A 25,301-nucleotide genomic window follows, 5' to 3' on the forward strand; every position below is an offset into this window, starting at 1 on the left:
GTATATGATATTTTATCATAAAAAGAAAGTGGCGCCTAATATACCTATTCATTTTGAAATAGCCCACGTTGTCTTGTTGGAGAAAGTATGTATATTTTACCTACCTATTTACCTATTACCTTGGAGCATGAAAATGCTGATATGTCTAAGCAATTAAAGTTTGCCTACTCTTTTGCCTCATCCCTTGAAGATGCTCATACATGTTTCATTCCATTTGAATTGCATATACATGTGTTTGCATAGTTAATTTCCAATTGCTTTGTATTTACCCGTATTTTCTCTAAAAACAGACCGGACCCGCACTGCTCTTCTTCTTTCTTTTTCTACTGTCACTTTCCCTCTTCCTTTTTTTCTCCTCTTCTTCTTCCTTTTCCTCTCTCTCCTATCTTTAATCAAACGGTGCTTTTACTATCATAGCATCTGCCCCTTCATTTTTTCAGCTCTACCAAAGGCAACGAGATCAATGATTGAAAAGTTTTACTTCCAAGCCGTTGGTCACTTGTTATGGACTCAAAAGATTCTCAACCTTCCTTGACAAGTTTCGATAAAAGACGACAACAACAGAAAAAAAAAAAAAAAAAAAAAAAAAAAACCAACATGAGCCTTTGGAAAAGAAAAAGGACCAAAACAATTCACTTTAGGAAGATAAACACACTACATTGCACGTGAGAATCACGTGCAAGCTTTAACCCAACATGAGCCTTTGGAAAGCACAATCTAGGAATCGATTGTACTGCACTATCAATTGGATGTTTACTCCAAAAAGGAACACTATTTCAAGCAAAGATCATAAATTTGAGAGACAGTCTTCATAAATTTAAAATGCAGTTGGTTTAAATACAATTTTCGTTGACAAAAAGAAATATGAAAGAAAAAGAAAATAGAGGGGCACAATCAAAAGGAACATATTTATATACCGAAGTTGCACAATTTAAGTTTGATCCTACCTTTTGGCTTGAACATTGCACATACCTACAGTGAGCTCTGCACAGTTGTACCCTATTCTAAGTACATTACATTTGAAATTAATCTTACCTAGATAATCTCACATGTGACTCATCATTTCTCTAACCTTACCTGTGCCAAAGTATTGTTGCTGCTGCTAATCTGCAAAAGATAGCTAACCACGCTAGCCTACAACCCTCTAGAAAATGTTTGTTGACATAACGAAACTGTTAAAATATGAAAACTATGAGAGAATATTTGTTTGTGGGAATTTTCTGTGTATTCTTCTCCTTGTATGACGTCATATTTATAATACAACGAAACCTGAATGGGCAAGTAAATAATAAATTCCTAAATCTAATTACAGTAGGAAATCAACAATTAAAGTAAATCAATTACAATTATAATAGGAATTCTTGGTGTGTTAGGAAAGTAAGTCAATATCCACAAGTCATGCCAACACTCCTCCTCACGTTGGTGCATAGACTCGCCAATGCCCAACTGATCCAGTGAATTGTGCAATGTTTTACTAGAAATCGCCTTTGTCAAAATATCTGCCAATTGATTCTCGGATTTTACAAAAGGAAACTGAAACACTTTAGCCTCAAGCTTCTGTTTGATGAAGTGTCGATCTACCTCAACATGTTTAGTACGATTATGCTTAACCGAATTATGTGCAATGGCTATAGCAGCCTTGTTGTCACAAAAGAGATTCATTGTGGATGTAGGTTTATACCCAAGTTCAGTAAGCAACTTTCTTAACTAAAGAAGTTCACAAATCCATTTAGTCATGCTTCTGAACTCGGCTTCTGCACTGGATAAAGCTACTACATTCTGTTTCTTGCTCCTCCATGTTACCAAATTACCTCCCACGAATGTGAAGTAACCTGATGTGGATTTTCTATATGTTACATTACCTGCCCAATCTGCATATGAATAACCATCAATATTTAGATGACCATGCTTTGAGAACATAAGTCCTTTTTCGGTGCAGACTTCAAATATCTAAGTATCCGAATAACTGCATTCATGTGGTCTTCACTTGGAGAGTGCATAAATTAACTGACAACGCTCACCACATAAGCAATGTCTGGTCAAGTATGTGACAAATAGATCAATCTTCCCACTAACCTTTGGTATCTTTCTTTATTAGTTGGAACTTGATCCAGATATTCTCCAAAATGATGATTCTGAACAATAGGAGTGTCCACAAGTTTGCAATCTAGCATTCCTGTGTCTTCAACAAGTCCAAGACATATTTCCTTTGAGAAAGAAATATGCCTTGCTACGATCGAGCCACCTCAATTCCAAGAAATACTTGAGTCCACCTAGATCCTTCATCTCAAACTCAGTAGCCAAATAGTCTTGTAGTTGTGATATTTCCTGTTTATCATTCTCAGTAATAATCATATCATCAACATAGATTATTAATGCTGTTACTTTCCCTTTCCTATGTTTCAATAACAGAGTATGATCTGAGTTGCACTGTTTGAAACGATTGTTCTTCATTGCCATGGTGAACCGTCCAAACCATGCACGTGGTGATTGTTTCAATCCATACAATACTTTTCGTAACCTGCAAACTGTTCCAGTCTGAGTAGTATTATATTCAGGAGGAATGTCCATGTACACCTCCTCCGTGAGTTTGCCATATAGAAAAGCATTCTTTACAGCAAACTGGTGTAGTGGCCAATCCAAATTAGCTGCAAGGGACAATAAGACTATGACGGTATTTAACTTTGCAACTAAAGCAAAGGTTTCTTCATAGTCTATACCATAGATCTGCGTGTACTCTTTTACCTTGTATCACTCGATAGATCCATCTGCATTGTGTTTTATAGTAAACATCCATCTACATCTGATAGTCTTTTTTCCTTGTGGTATAGTCTCCAATGTCCAAGTTTGATTTTTCTCAAGAGCTTTCATCTCCTCTTTTATAGCTTGGACCCATTTAGGATCTTTCAATGCTTCAGAGACCTTGGTTGGAATATGGATAGCAGACAACTGATGCACAAAAGTCTTGAGTGATTTAGACAGCTTCTCAGTGGATACATGATTTGCAATTGGATACTTGGATGTCTTGCCAATATCAGGTGAATAACGGTTTGGTGGCTTCCCACGATTTTGCCTGAAAGGTAATTGATATCTAATAGTTTTATCCTCTAAATGCACAAGTCTAGTAGGAGTAGTTACCTCAAGGATATTTTCAGGAGATTGATATGTTAGTACTGTTGAGTTAGAGGGGGTCTTCATCTTGTTGTTCTGTATTGTCTGTAGGTGTGAGACTCGGATCAGAAATATCTTCGCATGTATTAGGTGGGTCAGGCAATTGATCGCTATGAATGGGTGATTGATCGCTTTTCGGCAAAGAGTAATCTCGTGCTCCAGACTCGGGACAATCGATCATTTATGTACATAGGAGAATTTCTTCATTTTCGAAGTTGCTCCAATTTTGCTCTTCACTTTGTATCTCCCCTTGGAGTGTAGAATTGGATGATAGGTCATGGAAGAACAATTTAGATTTTAGAAAGGTCACATCCAAAGTGACATAGGTACGTCCGGTAGGAGGGTGATAACAGCGGTAGCCTTTCTGATGAGTAACATAACCCACAAAAACACAACGAAACGCACAGGAATCAAGTTTGCTACGTTGATTTTTATGGAGATGAATGAAAGCCACAATAGAGGGCAGAGGTCTGTGTTGCGCAAGCATCTGTAAGGGAGTTTTAAAGGTCAATACACCAGAAGGCATGCGGTTGATCAGGTGAATTGCGGTGACAATAGCATCATCCTAGTGATGGCGAGGAACATGAGGGCCAATCAGAAGTGCTCAGGTGGTTTTAAGAATATGTCGATTATTTCGTTCAGCAACACCATTTTGTTGCGGTGTCTGAGGACAAGTCGTCTCATGGATAATTCCATGTTGTTGGAAGTAAGTCTGAAAGTCTTGATTGACAAATTCTCCACCATTGTCTAAGCGAAGAATCTGAATTTGAGCATTAAATTGAGTTTTCATCTGTTTGTGGAATGACTGAAAATGAAAACATACTTCGTTTTTATTCTTCAGCAAATAAAGTCATTCATCCATATACAATCATCTATGAATGTGACAAACCATTGAACACTAGAAGGAGCAGTGATAGGTGAAAGTCCCTAGACATCAGAGTGAATTAATGTAAATGGAGCAGTACACTTGTTCGTAATCAACGGATAGGGCACACAGTGACTCTTGGCCAAAATACAAGTATCACATGTGAAGTCGGAGTCCTTGAAACTTGAGGTTAAATCTGGTATAAGATGCTTCATATAATCAAAAGACGGATGTCCCAATCGACAGTGCCACAACCAGATTTGCTTTATTTGCTATCAAAGGGATGCGTCACACTGTTAGCTATGTCGAGACTGAAGTCATCTACATAATATAACCCTCTTCTCTTAGTACCAGGACCAAGAATCTTCTTAGTGTGAATATCCCGAAGCAAACAAAAACTCGAATAAATGAGTACACAACAATTCAATAGTTCAGTAAGCTGACTAACTGACAACAATTTATTGGATAAAGATGAAACAAGTAAAGTATTAGACAATGAAAGAGAGGATGAGAGTGCAACAGTGCCAGCCCCTGTCACAGGATAAGTAACTTCATTGGCATTTGCAATACAAGTTCGTCGAGGTTGTGTAGTATTCAAAAAATCATCAGGATCAAATGTCATATGATCAGTTGCACCGGAATCAATTATCCAGCTCCTAGAATCAATCTTATCGGAAGTATGGAATCCATAACTAATACCATTACTGGTCGTATTGCGTTGTCCTCGATCTTTAAGAGTAACCCACCAATTGGGGTAGCCATGCAATTTAGAACAAGTCTCACGAGTGTGACTCGGATCACCACAATATGCGTAATTTGGTCCAAGTGTCGGAGTCGTTAGTCGAGAAGTCATAATCTGTGCAGCGGAAGATAGGATACAGGTTTTGTAGGAATTCGAATCGGGATCTGAGCCTGAGTCGAGGTCGGAGTCAGAGTAGAAGTCGAAGTCAGGATCGGGGTTTGAATCATAGACAAATTCAGGGTCGGGGTCATCGTCGTCATAGCTGGGGTCGGGGTTGGGATCGTCAAAATAGGATCCTGATTTCGGATCGAGTTCGGGGCCAAAGTCTACATCTATAGGAGCTGAGTTATCTGGACACTCAACTCGGCTATAGTTGGTTGAGAATGAGAGAAGAAGTCAGTGGTGCTACCTCCATGAGGGTTGAAAAAAATCATCAACCCCCATAACGGCGGGTTTGAAACTTGAGTCAGCAATTCTAAGATCGCTGCTCTGATATCATGCTAAAATATGAAAACTATGAGAGAATATTTGTTTGTGAGAATTTTCTGTGTATTCTTCTCCTTGTAGGAGGTCATATTTATAATACAATGAAACCTGAATGGGCAAGTAAATAATAAATTCATAAATTTATTTATAATAGGAAATCAAGAATTAAAGTAAATCAATTACAATTATAATAGGAATTCTTGGTATGTAAGGAAAGTAAGTCAATATCCACAAATCACGCCAACAGAAACTAAGGGTGGCGTCCTTCTGTATGTCGTAGCTTGCTAGATCCCGACCATTACGAAGATGTTTCCCACCAAACAAAAGCCTACAACAATAGTAAGGCTTCATAGACACTTTAAGCTGGCGAAAAACCTTGACCTTCACATCTTCGACAACATCAGACTGCTTCACATCGATAGTTAGGGTTCTCCTCCCATTAAAAACTTCAAAAAATATCTGAAACAAACGAGGTGACATCTCCGATACATATTCATCTCTGATGTCATAAAAAGCCAATGTCTTGAGATCTTCAAGCTGTTTTCCGGCATAGATCAGACTCTGATAACTGACTGAGACACCTATAGTGTTCCCAACTATATTTTTGACATCATTGACAGTGAACAAGGCTCTAACCTTGAGTTTCACAGTTTCTCTTGATGGTGCTTTCACAGATATTGAAAGGGTATCTTGAGGAGCATAAATCATTTGCAGGGTTGACTCGCTCTTGATACCTAATGAGGCCAGTGTGCTGTTCTCTTCAAGCAATTCTCCACCATAGACAAGAGTGAACTGATCCGATGGAATCATCTCCTTGGCCTGAATCATGGCCTTGATGTTTCGGATGGTATCATGAGCTTTTGCTTCAATCTCAATGGTGCCCTGACTTGATGGTGATTTGACAAATAATTTGATTCCGACAGTATTCTGGAGAACAAGATGAACAGTTGATTCCCTCTGAATTCCACAGTCAACAACTAGACTTTGGTAGTCCATGAGCATATCACCACCCAAGAAGAGCTCCTGATGATTTTCAGCAAATCCATACTTCTCACATAACAGTGCTTTAAGATCTTTTATCGTCTCAGAGCTTTTGACTGTTAAGGCCACAGTTCTCATAATCTTCAAGAAAACATTAATCTGCAACAAATAAAAAGATACATGTACTTAACCCAAACAATACTATAACAAAGGCTGAACCGAAAACCTGCTTAATTTACAATAATTTTACGACCAGAATAATTGTTCCCATATCTGGTTGACTGGAAAAGAAAAAGGAAAAGCAATCTATGCTTCACACCAAGCATCAAGAATCAATGAGTGAGCTTATAAAAGATTCTAACACCAACTGTGGCCATGTTCCAGGGAGGAAACTCTAGGATATGGACATTCATGATAAGGCCTAACGTCTAATACAAAATTACAATTCTTCCTTGAGAGTCTAACTCTAATATCTTATAAATAAAATGTCTATTTATATTATTTTTCAAGGACAGTAGGAGAGCACAAAATAAATACACAGATCATGCAGTCTGCAATCCACATTAAGGGGTACTTGGCACATGAAATGATCCATAGGTAAAAGAAATGACTAGGCCATTGGTAACATTAGACACATTCCAACAGCAAATATAATGCAGGGGAGGCTAATGCCACAAAAGCGAAACCAAATGGGATAAGCCCTCCTTTTCTTTGAGGAGATAATCAAGCTTTCTAGCCTAATAGAAATTCTACCGGAGATTTAAAAGCTAAGAAACAACTCCAACAGGCAACACAGCATACTGTTACACACCATGCAAAATTTCTTAGAGTGAACAGTTCGGAGTCTCCAACCCAGACTAAATTTCAAAGGAAAGCTATTACATTTTTCTTTGTTACCATTTCATAAAGTTGCTATTTTGGAGATCAAATGATAAGGCTATGGTTGAAGTTCAGAATTCCTGGGGATACGTAATATTAATGAAAGGTTCTAAATTTTTCACAGGAAACTAAAATATTAGTGAAGGATTATCTTGAATTTCTAGAATTTAAACATTTGTAAATTGCAGCTGAATTTTGTTAGGATTTTTATTTGCCCAGTTCTCACTCATAATTAACGGATGACTTACATTGCACTGTTTCAAAGTATTGGGTTAGCACTGTAATACGTGATCTTTTCAGTTCACTAACTTTCATAAGATGTACAGTACATAACCATACTGGCACATATACGAAAGAAATTAGAGGGGCACAAACATGAGGCACAATCAAAAGAAACATATTTATATATAGTGCACTTTCAATACACAAGTTTGATCCTACTTTTGGGTGTTAAACAACCAAAATAGGGTTTATAAGTTGCACTGTCTGAGTATGACACAGGAGTTTTCATTACAAAAGTTGCAGTGTCTAAGTGCACTTCTTACAACCAACACAATCAGAACCACTAATGTCTCCTGACAGTAATATAAGGAGTAGAACCTAAGTTTGGTGCTACTTTGGGTGTCATACAATCACCCTGGACAGAGAAGCAGGAACTTGGGGTGAGTGGTAGTCTATTTTCCAGTGATTTTAATGAGAGAGGACTTAAAGGGAGCTGACTTGGGCTTTGCATTCCCTTCAGTGGTCTCAAGCTAGCAAGGTAGCCATTTGATATATTGTTGCATAGAGGAAGCTTAGTGGCCTGAATTGTTGCTTCCTTCTCCTTTGGTACTGAAGCTCCAGTGGGGTCCTGCATATATACACAAGAGAAGTTTGAATCAAGTGTTTCTTAATCACAGAGATGCACTATATTTCTTGATTTATAAGAACTTTTTTGTCAATAAAAACAATCATGTTAGCATGATTGTCTTAGTAAAGTTTTCCATTTTTTAAGACGAGATCAAGAAGCTAGAGAATTTAGAAATGACATACCCCAAGCATGAGAAAAGTGAATGCTTGATTGTCTGCACCAAGATAAATTTCAATCAACTTTCGCAGGTCAGCAAGGCTTGCATCTTTTACAACCTTAAGTGTTGTAATGAACTTCCCTGGATTCTCTTTTGAAGCCTCCCATTTCACATACACTTCAGTATCTGCATCAGTGACCACATCTGAAGGGTTGTAGTTCTCCTTGGAAGCCAATGCCATCTCATCACATACTCGACTTTTGTTTATCTGTTCTGTCAGTTTCTGCTCATTTTCTGATTTAACTGATGCAACAGTAGGTGCTGGACTTGTCACATGTTGAGGTGCTGGACTTGTCACATGTTGAGAGAGCTCTCTGTAGTTTCCACAGAGTGTAAATATGTTGCGGATCCTGACAAGCCTATCATCTGGTCCCCCCTTGCAATCATCTTCCCCTGGATTTCTGCTTGGCCGATTCACAGTTGGTGTATGTTGATAATCCTTAGGTAAAGATGTCAGGGATCCCATATTATAATTACTCTGGAGGCTAGACCCATCAACCATGCACACTCTCTTTTCCTCTATAACTTCTTTCTCCACTTCTTCAGCTTCCACATTTTCCTTAAGTCCTTCCTCTTCTTCCATTTCTTCTTCCTCAAAAACAGTGCTAAGGCATACCCTATCAGCATATTTTGGTTCAAAAGAATCAATGTTTACAGCATTTACAATACTGCTGTCAGATTGATAAGCAACCCCACCTACATATTTCACCTCACGAGCAAAAGGTTCTTGATCATCCATGTCCAAATCCATTGACTTTACCATTCCTCCTGCATCATCACTGGCATAGATCCCTAACAACCTTTTGGCAAACTGGGTTCCATCATGGTCCTTTGTCCCACTTTCCTTACCATTTCCATCACCTGAGCGGCATAGCTCAAGCTCAATTTCCTCCAACCGCCGCCTCAGCATTTCAACTTCCTGCTGCTGCTGCAATATCCTTTCTTCCATTCTCCTCCTCTCCAATTCAACAAACTCATTTGCCATACGCTGGCATTCCTCCAACTTCTTTTCCAACTCAAGTTTCAGAGTCTGGGCCACTTCAGTCACCTTCAAGTTGATTTCTTCCTCCTTTTTCCCAGATCCTGTCCCTTCCATAAGCTCAAGTTTAGCTCTCAGTGCAGCAACCTCTTCTTCTTTCTTCTGTAACTCCCTGTGTGCTTCATTTCGCTCTTTCTCTTTGAGCTTATTTTCCCTTTGCAGTTTAAGGATGAATTCATCCATGGCAGCAATCCTTGATCCTAAAATAACAGCAGATGAATCTTCAGTCCCAATTTTATCCTTGATTGGCGTATGAGGGCCACGGACAATACATTTTGCTTTTGCACCATATTCAAGGGTGGAGATTGTCTTGTGTATTTCCTTTGGGTCTGGGCTTGCACACAGTACCATTAAAATTTTTGTTTTATCATCTTCGAAAGAATCCTGCACAAAATGAACATGAGAACTGTCATTCACATACAAGGTTAGAGGGCAGGGCACCATATAATCCTTAGTAACTGACTTTAGTGTGAATAAAAGTTACCTGTAGAAGCATGGTCAGTTTGCTGTCTCTGAAAGGCACATGAGAATCACCATTGGCAATGGATTCAACCACTCTTTTGAGAGCAATGTTTCCTTGGTTGATCTTTGCAGTCTGTGAATTCAATATAACCATAATTTAGCATTTGTTACAATGACAATGAAAGTGCTGCATACAGTATCAGCATAAATTACGCACCACCAAGACATTACCTGCATTTTTGCCTCAAATCCAATTTGGCCAGCTTGCTCAATATTTTCAGAGCCAGCCATGTCCACAAGCATCAAGCGTCCTCCTACTGTTGGGACATCAAGGATTATCTGTGCAGAAATAGAAAGCAAGTTATATCCAACTAGTGCCAAGACTTGGGGAAGAATTATCATATATTTGAAAGTCCAAGGGAATCCTACCATGCAATGGCTCCGAGAACTTCTTTCATTGCAAAGAGTACTCTTAACAATCCTTCTCTTCTCTACTTTCTGAATCTCTTTGGAAATTTTCCCAGCCTCGTTTCCAGAAATGTAGGTTGCATTCTTTGCCTTCTTTCCCATCACTTCAAGCCTAACCTGCAGGTACAAGTATTAGTGCAGAAAAGAGCAGCAAAAAGAATATTCCCCTTTATGATTTATGAGATTAAGCCACATCCCTCATACAATATAACCTTTATCATCATCATCACAAGAGATGCTCCCTCAAAAATTGAGTCTTGAGATTTTTATAACGAGTTCTCTCTAATTTAAACCAACACAACCAACTCAACCAAATTTACACGGGCCAACACAACCAAATCTACAAATTCAAGCTTGCACAGAAAACCCATTTCCATATCCAAACGTACAGTTCTAAACACAAAAAACATTTGACAGAAAACTCATAAATAATTAAGAATTCAGTCAAAGAAAAGAGACCCAGTTAATGTAATCATCTTAGAATTGGAGCCATTCCCTCTAATTTTAGCCTACACAACCATATCCAAAGTGCTGTACTCTCAAAAAAATGAAAACAGTCAGAAATTTTACTTCTCTCTAATTTGAGCCAACACAACCAACTTAACCAAAATCAACAGTGAGCCACACACAACCAAATATAAAAATCGAAACTTGCACAGAAAACCCACTCGGGCTTACAGTTCTAAAAACAAAGAACAATTTAAAAAAAAACTCATAAATCATCAAGAATTCAATAAATAGAAAGAAAGAGACCCAGTTAATGTTATCACCTTAGAATTGGAGCCGTTGCCCTTTGACCATCCAAAGCCAAATCCTCCGCCGCCATTGCTTGACAACAAATCATAAATCTCCTCATTATATATCTCCAAAACAGTGACCTGCACAAAGGCCCCAGCCATAGAACCCGCACAATCATCTTCTCCAACATCGCCAAGAATGTCTTTCAGCGACCTGTACACAATCCCAGGTTGCTTGCAACACCCAAACATGGTGTGACTCTTGCCTGAACCAGTAGGACCGTACATCATTATTGTACATTTTTCACCCAATTTCACACTGTCAATCCTGGACTGAACAAACTTGCTGTAAAACGACCCCAAATCGTCTTCTTCCGATAAAGAAACCCCGTCGAGAGCGAAATCTCGGTACCCAAAATCAGCACGGACACGAATACTCTGCTTTTGAGGATTGATCTGAAGAACCGATGTTGGTTGTGGTTCTTTTCGATCTGGGTAATCTCGGATTCGGGCTAGGACTTCAACTGGGTGCTCTGCGGGTGGTTCTTTTGCGGCAGAGTTAGGGTTTGGAGATGGGTGTGCTTTCAAGAACTGGAGACGCTGCTTGGATTGTGGGGTCTTCATCAGAGATGTGTGGCTGTGATTGGATTTGGAAGAAGAAGGCGTTGGAGCCATTACTACAATTAAAGATTCAAGATCAGTTGCAGACAGATCTTGAAGATGGGGGCGATGAGAGAGAGAGAGAGAGAGAGAGAGAGAGAGAGAGAGAGAGATAAAAATGGAAGAGTCTTGGAAAGGAAACGAAGACAAAAGGAATGAAATTTCAAAATGAGGGCTCTCAGAATTCTATTCAAACTTTGAAACAAAAATCTAGCCGTTATGATTTGTAACGTCTAGTTTTCTTATTTTGTTTCTTCTTCTTTTTTCATATTTTTATTCTTTTTGTCCTTTCAAAAATTGACTTGTTAAAGGTAGGTCAAGTCATTTCACATTGGGCAAACCCGTACCTTTCAGAAAGTAGATTTCATAACGTGAGTTCTTTTTGGGAACATTTTCTTCGTCATTGTTTTCTTCTTCTTCATTTTTGCCCCAAAGAGATACAAGTTTCCCAGCTACAATATTATAAGTGACAGCATAATATGAAATTTCTAAGGTTTAACTTTGACCACAACATGTTATCTTTAGAGGTGCCCTTTGTGAAAATCCCATATCGAAATTTCACACTCTTATAAAGGTATTTATGAACAAAGCACTATCATGGTTTTGTAAGTGTGGTTAATATTGGAGAGTAGGCCTAATGGACTAAGCTATATCCCAAGCTTTGGATTCAGCTTTCATTAATAATAATTATATTAATCATAGACTTGGGTTTTGGGAAATTTAATTAAGACACGCAAACGAAAATTATATTTTTTACTTTTTCATATTTGCCTTCATTATACCGAGTTTTTAAGACGTATACGTACATGTATAATATGAGTATCAGATGGGGAAAATGCTAAATTCTTTATAGGGGTAATAACTCTTGAAACGTTAAAAAAAAAAATTAAAAGGGGACAATAGCTACACCATGGTAATGGCCTAAACGTAATGGATAATACTCTAGACTAGTTTTATAAATACCATAATATGAATTTCTCTATTTTATTTACTTTAATTATTACTTATGTTTTAATTATTGTTTACTTAGTGAATAATTAGTTTTTAAGAATTTTATTGACCTAAAGATAATAAGTTTATATTTATTTTCTTAGTTTGCTGGTCACAGGGTATCTAAAATATTCTATTTGGGTATAGCCGTGCGGCTATACTGTTCAAATATTCTATTTAAGGAGTAGAGCCGGCTATACTATGTGAAGGTCAGGAACAGTTTAAAGGTATAGCCGGGCGGCTGTACTGTTTTAATGGTTAATTTTTATTTTTATATTTGTAAAATTTTAAATATAAAATTATATTCTTCACTTTTGTATTTTGGCCAACTCCTTTTAATTTAAGACATGTAATTAAGTAATACCTTAGCCTTCTTTTCAGTTACTTTAATTAGTAATTACGATTTCTTTAGTGAATATTTCAATATTTTACTAATTTCGTAAATTACTTGGTAAATAGCAATTAATTGTTTTGAATTATTTTGTGGACTTTGTTTTTGGTTCTTTGAGATTGAACAATCACTAAAATACGTGTTGTTTGCCTTCATTATACTGAGTTTTTAAGAAATATACGTACATGTATAGTACGAGTATCAGATGGGGAAAATGCTAAATTCTTTATAGGGGTAATAACTCTTGAAAAGTAAAAAGAAAAAAAAAATTAAAAGGGGACAATAGCTACACCATGGTAATGGCCTAAACGTAATGGATAATACTTTAGACTAGTTTTATAAATACCATAATATAAATTTCTCTATTTTATTTACTTTAATTATTACTTATGTTTTAATTATTTTTAATGTAATTAGTTTTTAAGAATTTTATTGACCTAAAGATAATAAGTTTATATTTATTTTCTTAGTTTGCTATTCACAGGGTATAGCCGGGCGGCTATACTCTAAAATATTCTATTTTTGGGTATAGCCGCGCGGCTATACTGTTCAAAATTCTATTTAAGGAGTAGAGCCGGGCGGCTATACTATTTAAGGTCAGGAACAGTAAATTGAATGTTTTAAAGGTATGGTCGTGCGTAGGGGTGGGCGCGGTCCGGTTCTCACCTCAAACCGGAACCGAAACCGGTATTATTTAACCGGTCCGGTTCGGTCCGATTTAGGCAAAAAAAATTTCGAAAACCGGCCGGTTCGGTTCTAACCGGTTCCGGTCCGGTTCTGACCGGTTCCGGTTTTGAACCGGATTATTAATTTATTATTTTTTTAATTTTTTTTTTAAAAAAATTTTTTTAAATTTTTTAAATAAAAAAATTATAATAAAAAACTTATTTTTTTAGCTTAAAAATGAACAAATAATCCAATTCATACATTTAGAAATTTTTTGAAGTTGAACTTGTAAAATTAGTGATTATAAAAGTTAAAAAATGGCATTAGATTTTAAAATTTTGTAAAAATATAAATATAAAATATATGACCGGTCCGGTTCGGTCCGGTCCGGTGCGGAGAGATGTAAAACCAGAACCGGAACCGGTTGAAACCGGTTCGGTCCGGTTTCGGTCCGGTTTGTTGACTTTTTTGGTCAACCGATTTTTTTTTCGGTTTTTTTTCACCGGTTCGGTTCGGTGTTCCGGTTTTCCGGTCCTGATGCCCACCCCTAGTCGTGCGGCTGTACTGTTTTAATTGTTAATTTTTATTTTTATATTTGTAAAATTTTAAAATATAAAATTATATTCTTCACTTTTGTATTTTGGCCAACTCCTTTTAATTTAATACATGTAATTAAGTACTACCTTAGCCTTTTTTTAGTTACTTTAATCAGTAATTATGATTTAATTATTATTTCTTAAGTGAATATTTAAAGCTGATGTTTTGGTAATACCTTAGCGTTTTTTTAATTAGTGTAATTACTTTTTTTTTAATTTTTTTTTATACCTGATGTTTTGGTAAAGCTGTTCTCTTTCTCTAGAAAGTATTAAATTTCGGATTTGGTGTTCCATTTTTTAGTGTTTTTCTTTTGCTGGGAACAATAATATTATTGTCAGTTCTGGAATTCTAGTATGCATCTAAAATCATCATCCTGCTGCTGCTGCTTCAATATTTGGTTTATTTTTCTTGTTGCTTTTCCACTCGATAAAAGCTTCAATGTATTCTCCATTGATGGCCGATCAGATAGCCTACTCCTAGTGCAAAGTGTAACAACCTCAAGTACCAGTTTTATCTCCTCTCACATGGAAGTTCGTAACAACTTCATTCTCATTGTAAATTTCTCTCAGAACAACTTCCCTTGACTTACTCTGTATGCTTGCTCCTGAATTCGTCAACCTGCCATTGCTTAAAATTTCCCACATGATCTCCCCAAAGCTGTATACATCCTTGTATAGCTCCTCTTTTGTGGCACTATTGGTATCACATGTTCAAACATTTACATACAAAGTTTTCAACAACCGCTTTTGGTCCAAACAAAAGAAGAAAATGAGTAATGACAGAATTGATAGAGGCTAAAGCAAAAGAAATCGAGGTGTTCAGATAATTCTTTTTTTTTTTGCTGGGAACAGTAATATTATTGTCACTTTTGGAATTCCAGTATTGGGTAGCTTGAATTTTTCTTCATGTTATACTAATTGACACGCAGGTCTTGCACACTTTTGGTATTGATGCAGTTGTTTTTTTTTTTTTGGTGGCAACCAAAACAAAATACTTTTACTTCAAGTCATGGGGTCAGGACAAAAAGTGTTTTGGACACAACTAAACAATTCAGAACTGATGAGGTAAATACTCAAGATAGAAAGTGATAAAATGTCTAGCAATTAGCATTAGAGCTTGCAGAAGAACGTACTTCCTCCTCTAAGAGTAGCTTGTGGGGTTTAAATAGAAAATTTCTTTTATTTCCTATTTTTTCAGCTTGGGGTGTATTTAAGGGTAGTTTGGGAAGATAGTGGGGTTTTCTTAGAAATTGTGAAAATTTAAATTAAAAGTTGGGGTGAACTTAGAACATGAAGTGTAGGGTTTAAATAGAAAATCACAAAAAAAATATACCAACGTTTTCGTGCAAGAATAATATCAGTATTCAATACCAACGAGAATGAGGGGGTATAAATTCCTTTCTGTACATGAAAATCTAACTTTTCAACAAAGTTTTTTTATAAGCTTTTTATAACAAAGTTACAACCCTATCAATGACAAATTTACAAGTATATAGCAGTAGTTCCTTGTCGAACACTGTTTCGTGGAACTCCATCCACCTGTTCATGCATACAACAATCTAAAGTAATAATATAAGATCAAAAGACACCAAAAATGCGTGAGGCGAAACAATTGGTGATACAGTGGAAGTTGAAAGAGAAACTACCAAGAGACTATGAAACCACAAAAACCCTCAGCTCGTCTCGATCTCCTCTGGTGATGCGGATGTCAGCATCAAGGTAAGTAACGTCAAACTCACCACTTCCTGGGTTAGATGGAGGTCTTAGTCCGTCTGGTAACTTTGGTAACTCCAATAGAGGAAGTTGCGATAAGTTTCCTGTTGTCTTCACGGTAGTTTTCTCAAATACGATCTTAACCCTTGCATATCCTGTAATCATTATGACAGGAAACTTTATTAGAAAGATTATTCATTGGTTTACCATGTAAACTAAAATACACCAAGAGACAGAGTTCATAAGTACCTATGAGTTCAAATTTGTGGGCTAACGTGGCAGTTGCTTCAACAGGCGGCAGGGGCCATGGAGCACCTAGTTCAAGCTCCACTATGTTATCAAAGTCTTTGCTGAAGATATCAATTCGTTGAAATACCTATTCACACACCATATGTTACATTTGGAGGAAAATGATAAGTGAGTATTCAACAAGGTCAGATTGTTTTCTAAGTTGAACCAACATCATAAAACTGTTACTTTAAGAAAGCTAAAACATAGATATAACAACTAGACGAAAACCAGATCCCCACAACCTCTAGCATACAGAAAACGTGAAGAATAAACTAACTTGGCCGGGGAAACCGGAAAGGTTTAACTAACAGAGTAAACTGGAAAGGTCTAGCAGACTCAATGGTTAAAAAACTTTGTGGGTATTGGGGCATGTGCGTTCCCTAAGTCAAGGAGTTTTTTAGATAGTTCTCTGCTTTTGTTCTTTTTGGTACATGATAGTTCTCTGTTTTCGTTTTCATCAATTGTAAGTTTGGAGTTTGTTCCGATATTTTTCTGCTCTGGTGGTGGTGCTTTTGGCCGCTTGTTCTTTTTTTTTTCCTTCTGATGCGAGTCATTGTGTCTTGTAGTCACTTTGCAGTATGCTTTTGTTGAATATTCGGCATGGAACCCATCTTTGTGGTGGATTTTATACCCAAACTGAGTGTCATGTATCCAAGGTTTGGTATCTTGAGACCTTAGGCTCAGGTAAATTCACTAGAAATTCATAAATAACATTTCAAAAGGTGTTTTTTATTTAACAAATATGCAAATGGGTGAAACTATATCACTAATGTCCAGGAACATAAAAGAAGAGTTTTTCTAGCATACCTGGCCTAGAGTAATTGGGAGTAGCCTTCCAGTGGGAGGTCCAGGACGGCTCCCACCTAGAGTACGAGAAGAAAATGCACTACTATATATCAGTTTCCATCTCCCTTGCAGTTTATCAAGATCAGTTGAGAGATCCACTGGACCTCCAGCAGCTTCAATCTCCTTGGCAGCAGTATCTGCCTTTCGTAGATCATCTTCAGAAGCTGCAAGACCTCTATTTAGCCCAGAAACAGCACTCTGCACCGGAATAATCCACACATTAAAAAAAAAACCATTATGACTACAAAGCAGGATAAATAGTTAAATACATATAAAAAATGCCCATAACTACCGTAAGCCCACACATTCACATTATAAGGGGCAACAATCAAAGCTCTGTCCACAAGTTTAAAAATGGAGTTTTGATAAAATTAAAAAAAGGGAGCTGTAAATTGAGGGGCGTGGTTTGATTAAGCTCCACGGATAGAAAATATTGATGAACCTGCATATCAAGATTGAAGAACCTTCTTTTGTAATGAGTTATAAGAGTGCAAATAACTGAAACATGCATCAGAAAGAAACGGAAAACTTCTATTTTTGTGTCCTAAAGCGTATGATAAAGGGTTATCAAGTCTGTGGGTGAAAGCATGGCATCTTTTGAAGCATAAAATAGTCTTTTTCAAGAGCTCTTATTGAATCTTATAACACTAGTAGCAGCCTCGTTCCAGCATATTTAACTCGCAAAACAGTTTAATTGGTGTCCTCCAATCATAAAATCAATCCAGTCCAAAATGATCTTATATTAACACCCACAGGGAATGAACTCAGGGTTTTTGAATCAGAATCACAAAAGGCCTGCCAAAGTATTTCAACCAAATTGACATAGTTTATATCAACATAGCTACACACACAAGGATAAAGCATACAATAAAGCAATCAACAGAGAGGTACCCAGTAAGCCCAAAAGCAAAATCAAGCACCTTTAAAAACGCATATCAAAACACGAGCAAAATAAGCTAAATTCACCAAAAATGGGCATCTTGCAATTTGAACAACGTACCAATAACTTGAGCTTCAAAGACGCTACGAGCTCAGGGTTGGGTTTGCCCTTACTTCCAGAAGACGAAGGAGGAGCTGGGTCAAGAACAGATACCTCCTCCAAAGCCGCTCTCAGAGCAAAGCTTTTGCTGTACTTGCTCTTTCTCGAATCAAAACGAAGACGTTTTGGGTAGGGAGGGTTGCTCGGAATAAGATATTTTGTAGAAGAAGAGGAAGGTGAAGAATGAGAGACAACGGGCAGAGAGTGAGGAAGACAGCTCAGAGAAGCCATGGCCATGGCTAAAGTCTTGGTTTTGATTTTGAGTCTTTTCAGTATTCACGGTGTTTATTGGTTTGGAGTTTTTATTTGTCAGGATGTGGTTGGATTGGTGGTTAGTGAGAATGCGCGCGTTTGTATCATCTTCAAAGTAAATTATTCAACGCAATTGCAATGGATGGATGAAACTCGAAGGTTCCATGAAAATTTGGGCCTACAATTTGGCAACGGTCCAAATTCTTCTTTGTAAATTGTAATGAATCCAATTGATTTTATAAAATTAAACAAAAAAACAATCTTTTAAGTACCACCAAACACTAATTTGATCAGTGCACCCAGCACTCCAAAAAAGAAAAATGCAGAGTTTTGACTTTGTCCATCGATGTACCAATGATTAGACAATTTAAAAGAAAAAACATAACCATAACTTCCGGGAACTAGCAGTGGCCGGTAAGGTCGCTAACCTCCCTTTTTTTGGATGGTTAATTTTCTTAAACGTTTAGATAAAATAAATGAAAAGTTTGCCATAATTGGCGAGACTGCTGCACCCCCATTTGAGATTGAGGTGCTGCCTCATTCTCGCTGGGCATTGCTTACCTTCTTTTGTTCTTAAACTTTATAGTTATTGTTTCTTGAATTCTTAGTGCACTCAAGGGTAAATTTGAAAGTTTTGCAAATTTTTTAGGTGCTGGGTGCAGATGGCTGGGTGGCGGTCCACACCTCTGTGTTGTTCTCTGCACATTGAGGCCCATTTACTATATAACTTTCAAGGCCCAACGCTTCCAAACAAAGGCCACCGACCTTCCCCAAAAAAAAAAACAAAAAACCGAAAATTTCAAAATTTCAAAACTAAAATTCATTTCCCGCCCAAACTCAAATCGAAACGAGTAAACTTGAAACTCAAATTAGATCAAAAGACTTCCATTCATTCATCTTCCAGTCTCTCTTAAAAAACTCATCTCCTCTACCTTAACATTTCCTATTAATCTATTAATAATCAATTAATTTACTGAAAAATTTCCATGTCGGCCTCATCGGCTCGCCGGCTCAAAGACCGTGGCGACTCTGGAGGTACCATCGGAGCCAAAGCCGGTTCCACTCTGAAGCAATCCAAGCCCCTCACGCCGATACCCATCTCCGATAAGAGGTCCTCCAGCGCCGGAAAAGAGAACCCTTTACCTGGGTCCACTTTCCGATCATCGGCCCAGAAGCCCACGATCCGGCCGGTCCCACGTGTCAACAAGGCGTCTGTGACGGCGGCGACCAGTGGTGGCGGCGGCGACCCGCGTGCTCGGTGGTCCATGTCTTCTGTGCCCAGAGGTAGGAGTTCTAGCCCTTCTGAGTTTATAAGGGTATTTTCTCATTCTAGTAAAGAACGGAGGGCTTCGGTGGACCGGACCGATAGGGGTTCCGGTTCGACCTTGAGTTCTGTCGGAGAAAATGATAGGGCGGTGTCGAGTGCAGGGAAGGGTTTGAGTAGGGTTAGGGGATCAGCGAGTGGGAAACAGAGAACAGGGTTTAGGGATTTGGATGTGAAGGTGAGTGAAGTGGGCGCCAATGGGATTAGGGTTTTGAGGGATATCAAAGAAAGTGGTAAAATTGGGTTGAGTTCGGATAAAAAGAATGGAACTTGCGGAGAAAAAGAACTGAAAGGGGTTGCAAGTGAGAAGAATTCAGATGGGGTTAGGCTTAGGGTTCTGGGAAGTGGCGATGGAGAAGCTAACTTGAGCTCTGTTCTGAAAAACCCAGATGGGGTTGATGGTAATAGGACTTTACAGAGTTGCAATAGTAATAGAAGTAGCTTGAGTGTTGATACAAAGGATCAAAATTTTGTCAGGGTTGATGATAAAGCTGTGAAGAGTGGAAATGGTGTTGCTTTGGGACTGAAGGAGTCTCGTGAAAAATCTGTGAGTAGTGCAAAGGTTTTGGAGGGTTTAAAAGGGAAGGCTTTGACTGAAGAAGGTAGTAATGGCTGTCGTTCTGGTATCAAATATCCGAGTAAGCTTCATGAGAAGCTTGCTTTCTTGGAAGGGAAGGTTAAGCGGATTGCCTCCGATATTAAGAAGACAAAGGAGATTTTGGATATGAATAATCCAGATACGTCAAAGGTGATACTCTCTGATATTCAGGAAAAGATTTCGGGGATTGAGAAGGCCATGGGACATGTTCCGAATGATTTAGGTGGTAAGATGGGGTTGCTGAAAAGTGATGAGCATATCGAACAGGATTCCAAAGTGGTTGAAAAGGGTCATATTGAGCAGGAGATTAATGCTAAGAGTTTGGTGAAAGGGTTGAATAGCGAGGACTTGGAAGCTCGACTCTTTCCTCATCATAAGTTGCTTCAAAACCGCACGGCATTGAAAGAATCATCAGAAAGCTCTCAAAGTCATGGATCCCAAGTTGTTGAATCCAGTTGTGAATCAAAGGTTGATGAGAAGTCTTTGAGCCTTATAGATGACAATCCAATTGCAGTAGAGTTCTTGGCTTCCTTGGATCAAACTAAAGTTACAACGAGGGATGGTCAGGAAGTTCTGGATTGTTGTGAAGTTCAAGAAGTGGAGGGTATAACCACTGCAGGAGTTGAAAAATCTTCGAAACTGGTCACTGGAAAGCAAAATGCGGAGCTCAATCTCACAACGGATGAGACACTTGATGAGTTTGATGATCAGGAGAATACACAGAAAATGATTATTGATGAGGAAACTGAGGACACTTGCATTTACCAGCTGAACGAAATAGGCCATAAAACATCAACTGGAGGGTGGTTTGTGTCTGAGGGAGAATCAGTTCTTCTTGCTCATGATGATAGCTCATGCACCTTCTATGATATCGTAAATTGTGAGGTATTTAACTTTTCCCCTTTATTGTTGGATTTTCATTGTGCCTTGATCAGTATTCAAATTCCTTCCTTTACTTGCTATTTTCCCTTTACTGATTGAGAAATAAAAGGAATCTCAGATCCTGTGCATATTCAGTTTGAATTTGAATTGTTTATCTGATATTACTTTCATTCCAAATTTCTTTTTATTTTCTTTCAATTATCCCATATCAAATATTGACATGGAATAGCAAGATACAACACATGGATATATACTGCAGTATGAAAAGATGGACATAAAATCGTAACCACTGCATATGAAATTTGCTTTATTGAGTGATGGTTCATTGTCTCTTCAGGAAAAAGTGGTGTACAAGCCTCCTGTAGGAGTTTCACCTAATATGTGGAGAGACTGTTGGATAATCCGTGCTCCTAGTGCTGATGGTTGTTCAGGAAGGTATGTTGTGGCAGCATCTGCAGGAAATACGATGGATTCAGGATTTTGCTCATGGGATTTCTATGCCAAAGATGTGCGTGCTTTCCATATTGAGGATGGTTTAGCCCCGTCAAGAACAGTGCTCGGCCCCTTGCCCAACAACATCTCATATGGAAGAAATGCTTTGTCTAATCTTCTGGATCCTGAAACTCAACAATGGTGGTATAGACCTTGCGGACCTCTTATTGTCTCAACTGCCAGCTGTCAGAGAGTTGTGAGAATTTATGACATCCGTGATGGCGAGCAAGTTATGAAATGGGATGTAGCGAAGCCTGTGATAACAATGGACAATTCAAGTCCCTTGCAGTGGAGAAACAGAGGAAAAGTTGTTGTAGCTGAAGCTGAATCAATTTCCCTATGGGATGTTAGCTCTCTCAACCCTCAAGCTTTACTATCTGTTTCTTCTTCTGGTCGGAGAATCTCCGCACTTCATGTGAATAACACGGATGCTGAACTAGGTGGTGGTGTTCGACACAGGTGGATGTCAAACCTTCTTTTGGCTTTTACTTTTTTCCGTTTTCTACATTTTCTGGTTCCTGCATATTTTTACTTGTTTTGCTAGCATTGCTTGATGAATTTGCTCTCAACATTGATTTTCTAATGGATTTGGCCTCCATCATCTGCTTGAATATGTCACTGCTTCACTAGTTTTCTATGTGTGATAAACCCTTTTTCATCTGGACGTCATTTTCTTCTCTTGCTTATAGTTGATACTGTATGAGGTGGGAAATTAGTGTTAGCATGAGAATATACAAGCGATGTAGAAATCTGCTTTTCCATCTTTGAAACATTTGCAAAGAACCTCTATTAACATTTACAGTGGTTATTTGGATTGCAGAGTAAGTTCCTTGGAAGCAGAAGGGAATGATGGAGTGTTCTGTACCCAAGATTCTATTAACATTCTAGACTTTCGCCATCCGTCTGGCGTCGGTCTTAAGATACCAAAACTTGGTGTAAATGTGCAGTCAGTTTCCTCTCGCGGAGATTCTATCTTCCTTGGCTGCAGTAGTGCAAGGTCAGGATGGAAAAAACAGTCCTCTTCACAGGTGCAACAGTTCTCTGTGCGAAAACAAAGGCTTATCAGCACTTATTCCTTGCCAGAATCAAATGCTCACAGCCATTGCACAGCGATTACGCAAGTTTGGGGGAACTCAAACGTTGTCATGGGTGTTTGTGGATTAGGGCTGTTTGTATTTGATGCCTTGAAGGATGATGGAGTGCCTTTGTTGACCAATGATGATGGGACTCAAAACGCCAGAGAAGTTATTGGTCCAGATGACTTGTATGCACCTTCTTTTGATTACTTGGATTCTCGGGCTCTTCTTATATCAAGAGATCGCCCAGCACTGTGGAGGCACTTATCATAGGTTTGCACATGCGTTTAAATTCTTATCATACATTTATGATTATCTAGGAAAGAGGATATACAAATGTGCTTCCGTAATGCGTTTTGTGTGCTAAGATGCTGCTGTAATGTGTATTGTTATGTATAATGTATTGGCTTATCTATTTAGATGTAAACTTCTCCTTTCTGTGTCACATGCATCTTTTTTTTGGTAAGACCTTTTTGGTATTTTTTCCTTTCAAGTTGACCTCTCATATTAGGAGTTTTATAGGCTTAGTTTGGAGCTTTTTTATGACAACAACAATTGAACATTTTATTTGACTGGTCAGCCCAAGGCAAGCTCCTCACCAAACCCAGAGGATGAAGAGGAATATGTTTGATGTGGCTAATTGTCCTCTTTGTAATTCATTTTTGGCCAGGCTTCTTTTTAGCTATATCTTATATGTATGAAGATATTAAACATCTCCCAGAATCCCAAGCCTCCAGGTTGTGAGGCCTTCTCTCAAGAGTGTGTCATCTTGCCTTGAGCAACTTGAGGGCAAAGAATCTGGGACAGTACGGTGTACCGTGGAGTGTAATATTTTGCCATTGCTTGTTGGTTCTGAGGTTGTGGTTTGAAACAAAATTTTCAGTATCCAGGTGAGGCCCTTATACTGATAATTTCCAACAACTTCTTTTCATAATTTTCTCTTCTAAAATGTATTTTAAATTGGGTCTAAGTAGTACTTTAATTAAATTAACCAATAGAATATACTAAAAATTAATAAAATATTGAAGGGGCTATGATTTAGTTTTGCATTGCTGGAGATGTTTAAAAATAATCCAGTACTATTTCTTAAAAAGCTATAAATGATAGGTTAAATTTCATGGGTGGTTTATATTTAGCCGTTCATAGTTGGAGATGACCTTGAAGGCCTGTTACAACAAATATAAACAATTTTTGTTTTTTGTTTTTTCAGAAGAGGCAGATTTTGGTGTTCATTAATTTGAGGACCCCCAACCTTTCATTGTAGTTGGTAGGAGACTGGGCTAGGGCCCAGACTAGTAGCTATAGTTTTCTTGGGTTTCTTGGGCAACTGGCCCACATGTAACCTCAAAATAAATACATAAATATTATCAAGATAGAAAGCCTCGAGGATCACAAGCGTTCCATCGGTAGGTATGCCATTGTGTTTTTTTTTTTTTTACAATGAGAAATTCATTCATAAAACCATAGACGTACAAAGAGCGACATGATACAGTGGTCTCGTTAAAATTTTTCTAGGACAACCTCATAGGATAAATTCCAGGGGAGGAAAGAGTACTACACATGTCATGGACTAACATGAGAGTCCAATTCAGGTCACTTTGGACCATTATAATAAAAGTAAATTTAGGTTTTACCCATAAAAAAACTTTCACTTTTGGAAAAAGCCAAAGCTTTTTGAAAAAAGACAGAATAACCTCTCAACTTTCAAACCAAAGACATGCAAATGTAAAGGATTTCTTAGGAAATCAAAAAATAAATAAGGGCAATTTTGTCCATTTTTGCTTGTTTTAAAAATTTTCTCTCTCCTTTGGGCTTTTCCAAAGTCTCCCTATAATAAAAGAACAAGTAAAAAACAAAACCTAACATAAAGACCTCTGACGAGAACCGCAACTAGAGAGCAACACAGTAGACTCACATGAGAGGACCGTAGAAACTTCAAATAGTAAACCTACAGGAGAGGACCGCAGAGCATCCCAATTGTCAAAAGAATCCTTATATGAGCAAAATCATAGTTTTTTAACACTCATACAAACTGTAAGTCATATCACAGCAGAAACCAAGAGAGAACACGGAGGACGAACATAAAAACAACAATAAAAAGACCCATGAGAAGCACTCCATTTCAACTTAGAACCTGACAAAGAAAACTTTTTATGACCAATCATAGTTCTTTAGTCGGCACAGAGTAAAGAAGAGCACCACATTCTAACAACTACCACCAGCGTCGTTGTCGCCGCTGCAGTTAAAACAGAGACAAAACATTAATCACTAGGTATCATAACTCTCTCAAGGAGGGACACAATCCAGTGTCACTATTGTCGCCGCCGCCGAGACAAAGACAACACCAGTCACTTGGAACACTGTAAAAACAACCAAACAAAATAAATAGACAAATAGATCTAGATCCAAACATATCTAAATTATCTGGGGAGGGTAAGAGGAGGAGAATAAGGGATAAGAGGAAAGGAAAATATGGGAGAAAAAGAAAGGGAGATGAGGAGAGGAAGGGGAGGATGGGCGGAGGGGAGGATGGGCGGAGGGGACCTCCCCCTCTTAGCTTCCTCGCGGTTGGTTGTCAGCAACTAGAA

The 25,301-nt window shown here is 38.1% G+C and overlaps 3 protein-coding genes across 3 annotated transcripts; 1 reads left to right on the forward strand and 2 right to left on the reverse strand.

Annotated features, from left to right (window-relative positions):
• On the reverse strand, window positions 7,501–11,995 carry LOC18790817 (kinesin-like protein KIN-10A). The gene is made up of 6 exons (XM_007225268.2): window positions 10,931–11,995; window positions 10,122–10,277; window positions 9,924–10,031; window positions 9,715–9,825; window positions 8,157–9,614; window positions 7,501–7,974 (listed from the first exon to the last, which is right to left on the reverse strand). Exons 1-6 carry the CDS (start codon window positions 11,570–11,572, stop codon window positions 7,690–7,692), a joined length of 2,760 nt encoding a protein of 919 aa, XP_007225330.1. The 5' UTR covers window positions 11,573–11,995; the 3' UTR covers window positions 7,501–7,689.
• Window positions 15,583–18,521, reverse strand: LOC18791724 (probable plastid-lipid-associated protein 6, chloroplastic). Its single transcript, XM_007222118.2, has 4 exons — window positions 18,051–18,521; window positions 17,012–17,248; window positions 16,163–16,289; window positions 15,583–16,068 (listed from the first exon to the last, which is right to left on the reverse strand). The coding sequence occupies exons 1-4, from the start codon at window positions 18,324–18,326 to the stop codon at window positions 15,854–15,856; spliced, it is 855 nt and encodes a 284-aa protein (XP_007222180.1). The 5' UTR covers window positions 18,327–18,521; the 3' UTR covers window positions 15,583–15,853.
• LOC18788690 (KIN14B-interacting protein At4g14310) lies at window positions 18,869–23,176 on the forward strand. Its single transcript, XM_007227598.2, has 3 exons — window positions 18,869–21,148; window positions 21,483–22,096; window positions 22,458–23,176. The coding sequence occupies exons 1-3, from the start codon at window positions 19,328–19,330 to the stop codon at window positions 22,984–22,986; spliced, it is 2,964 nt and encodes a 987-aa protein (XP_007227660.1). The 5' UTR covers window positions 18,869–19,327; the 3' UTR covers window positions 22,987–23,176.

The sequence above is a fragment of the Prunus persica genome, chromosome G1 (genome assembly GCF_000346465.2).
Source record: "Prunus persica cultivar Lovell chromosome G1, Prunus_persica_NCBIv2, whole genome shotgun sequence".
NCBI lineage: Eukaryota > Viridiplantae > Streptophyta > Magnoliopsida > Rosales > Rosaceae > Prunus > Prunus persica.